The 3584-nt window shown below is 42.4% G+C and overlaps 1 protein-coding gene across 1 annotated transcript; it reads right to left on the bottom strand.

Moving 5' to 3' along the window:
• Positions 1–203: 203 nt before the first annotated feature.
• Positions 204–926, bottom strand: LOC6551202. The gene has a single exon (XM_001976898.3). The coding sequence runs from the start codon at positions 844–846 to the stop codon at positions 214–216; it is 633 nt and encodes a 210-aa protein (XP_001976934.1). The 5' UTR covers positions 847–926; the 3' UTR covers positions 204–213.
• Between the last annotated feature and the right edge of the window lie 2658 nt (positions 927–3584).

The raw sequence follows: 3584 nt of genomic DNA, 5'->3' as shown, positions 1-3584 counted from the left end.
ATGCGTTAATACAGTTTCATTTGTTTTTGCCATAAAATAAATACACAACAAGGGGCGGCGGCGGCTGCAAGGAGATGGCCAGGAGCAAGGCCACCGATAAGCATGGCAATTCATATATATACTTAGTATACTTAGTATATTTACTCAGCTTTAGCGTTTTTGTTTTAGCAATTTTACTAAATGCCATCCCCTTTTGGCTTAACCGATCAATCTTTATGGCAGCTCGCATAAAAATTTACGACTCATCATCGATGGCAGGAGAAGCACGAGGAGCAGGAGCTTCGGCCAGAAATATCCGCAAATGAGCCGATGGCCCCGACTATCGCCAAAGGTATAGTGGATGATGCCGCGCCGGGTGCGGAGTACATCGTTCAGATAGCCATCGGTCATCTTGTTCTCCTTGAGGCACTCCTGCATCAGATCATCCGGCAGCTGGATGTGAAATGGGAAGCAATACATGTGGGCCACGTCCAGTTTGATTGTCTCATTGTTGACATCGTCCAGGCAAAAGAACATGTTTGTATTGCCCACTTGAATACGCGCACAATGCTGCAGTGCCGAATCCTTCATCAGCACCATCACGTAATCCAAGGAGCTCGGCATGTACAGGGCAAATGGCTCGCCGGTCTTTATAAAGGTATCCCGATATTTGGTGAATGCCATTAGTGGATAGGTGCCGCCACACTTTCGCTCAAACACCTGAGCCGCCTCCCTCACGTACTTGCATCTCTCCGGCAGCTTGAACTTGTACTGTTCACATTCCCTGCATTTGTAGTGACCAGCGATGGGCGGGATGCGGCTGAAATGGAGCAGGAGAAGCCACAAGCTGATCCCGGCCAGATCCATTCACAATCCCTTATTCCTTTCGAGTAGCCAATTCAATTTGCTCGTGTCTATCGGTGTGCGTCAGTGTGTGTGTCTCGAAATCGATTCATTTCGAAATGCGGCAAATACCAAAATAATTACAGACTACGGTAGACAGATGGCCAGCAGTTTGCTGGGGTCGAATGACTCACTATCTGGGTCGTGACTTGAATTCGAAGTGCCCTGAAAGTGGGGAATATTCCATTAGCAGCTCCCTAATAGGTTTGGGCAATTTATGCATCTGGGATTTCATAAATGTAATCATTAATTGTTATAGAATACATTTTTAACATGTTATCTTCACTTTATTTCTTTAATCAATGCAGGTTTCGAAGTTCACATTACCAAGACTGGCAAGGATTCAAGCAGCCTGATAACAGAATGGTAAGCCTTGAATCAGAAATATCAATTATTATTGATATTTAATTTTAAATATTAAGACGAATGTCTTGCAGTGCTTTTTTTGTAAAGACGCTACTCATAGATACCCATCATTGGTGTTATTCATTCGCTGGCGCTGATTGGCCGCCGATTTAATTGATTCAATTACGGGCGGCATTATTTCAATTAGGCAATACAAAGGGGAACGATCGCAGATCGGGGGGCTTGACATGACACGTTGGAGTCGAGTTGAGTCGAGTTGAGTCGAGTTGAGCTGAGTTGAGTTGAATTGAGTCGAGCTATCATCGGTAATTATGACGAGTGCGATGGATCCGATGGATCGGTTCTGATTTGCCTGCATAGCATTGGGTGATTAATGCAACGGCAGTTGCAGTCTGTAGACTGCCAACTGTTTGGCTTCCTTCAATCGTCGATTGAGTGATGGACTGATTGACTTTTCCGGAAGAAATCACGCGGCAGATTGTGATTGCATAATCCGTTCGAATGCAGCAGCAGTGGTTCTTATTTAATTGATTTTTAGTCACAGTCAAACGTAATTAATTAATAGAAGCTAGATGAAGGATTTATTAAGGCAGTAAAGTTATTTGTCACATCTGCTAACCCCATTTATTCTATGACTTATAATCTTCAATCGAAGACGATAAAACTCGAACTTTTCTTCAATATTGTATTTTGATCCCAAGTCTTTAATCTTGGGATTTCGACCCCCTTCAGTCCTTACAATCGAACTTACGAACAAAGTGTTTGAATTCTTTGTGCAAGCTTTGGTTTCTGCTTTCTGGGATGCAGACCCTGTTGTATAGATCACTCTTTGATTTATCTGACAAATCAATTTCATTCCCGCCTCCTCTCCCGTTGAGTTTCCATTTAATTATTTGGTTGCTGTCCCCTCGCAGCGAAGAATTTGGAGAGTCTTTAATTTAATATTGTATTTAAGGCGCTGATTTAACGGCATGCCTGTCTGCCTGACTCGTACGGTTTTGTGTATATCTTCTCGATTTGTTTATTTTACATTTGTGATGTCTGCTTTGGATGGAATTATGAATTTATTGATTTTGTCATTAATGGGATTTCCTTTCGGCCCAGCAGGTGGCAATTGTCATGCTGCCAGTGTTGTCAACATACGCTCTTGTGATTTATGGCTGGGGCTCTTCTTCTCGCCGGCTTTTTCGTTTTGTATATAGACGTACTTATGGTCGGAAGTTGGCACACCATTTGCGGCAAGTGCTGTTCGTTCTCCATATTAATCGGCGGGCCACGAAGTCTCATACTTCCGTCGCCCCTCGCTCCTTTGATTCGAAATTGTGTCACGGAGAATCGGAGAACTGGAGAATCCAATATGTAGAATCGGAAGCAAAAAGAGGTGTTCAATATGCGAACACTGTGCCAGATTTTTTGACTGACTACTACACAGTATCGTGGGTGTGGATCAGTGCTATATTCCTGGAAAGCCTCAATACCAATACCAAAGATATCCTCCACATCTGCACAATTTAAGCTTAAGTTTGTTCTAATCCCACCGACGATCGTGACATGGTCATCACATAAAAATATCCATGACAAAAATGATCTCAGCCTTAAGACTTTGCCGAGAGGCAAATAAGAACAGGAATCTTAGAAAATGCGTATTATATTTGAATTCTGTATTTCGTTATGAAAAGAGTTTCATAAAATTGGTTAAATAAGTTACTATGATGGGTACCTAGGGTATTACAATAGTCGTCTTACGCACGCAACGAGTATTTCATATTCAGCCTTTGCAGTTATCTTCGATAGTTTTATTCAATTTGGGATTCCATCAGTTTATGGTTTATTGCACTTGATAAAGCTTTATTTTACCTTTATTTTTGTACCCATATATTGAAAGTGTAGGATATACTCGTATGTATATGTAAACATTTTCATGACGACGCCGACCTTCCAATTGCCAATGGATTGGAGTCGAGTTCGTTGGCCATTTGGCTGCCGGCGATTTTCGTGTTAATTTTGTTGTAAGCTTTTTGGATTGTTTCGTTTTTCATTTGGGTTTTTTTTTTTCTTTTTTTTTAGGGGGGTTTCTTGCGTTGATTGGTGGCTGGGAGAACCGTTAAACTTTTGCCCCTTGCCCTGACACCTGACACTTGACACATGACACCTGACACAGGCGACGACAGCAGAGCGACTACACTAGAAAAAAAAAAGAAGCCGATTGCCCTGGGCACCTCGAAACTGGGCATTGGATTTGGGGAATGGGGGGTTGAGGCTTGGGCCTTGGGGATTCTTGCTTCATTAATCGCCCGCAATTAAGCGCCACTTTATATCCAACTTCACACTTTGTT

Source organism: Drosophila erecta, unplaced genomic scaffold (genome assembly GCF_003286155.1).
Source record: "Drosophila erecta strain 14021-0224.00,06,07 unplaced genomic scaffold, DereRS2 tig00000126-arrow-pilon, whole genome shotgun sequence".
Classification (NCBI taxonomy): Eukaryota; Metazoa; Arthropoda; class Insecta; order Diptera; family Drosophilidae; genus Drosophila; species Drosophila erecta.
Note: the sequence above shows the minus strand (reverse complement) of the source record. Positions and strands in the feature narration are given on the sequence as shown.

Excerpts from the sequence above, each read along its gene's own strand:
- LOC6551202 (XM_001976898.3), bottom strand. The coding sequence starts at position 846 with ATGGATCTGGCCGGGATCAGCTTGTGGCTTCTCCTGCTCCATTTCAGC.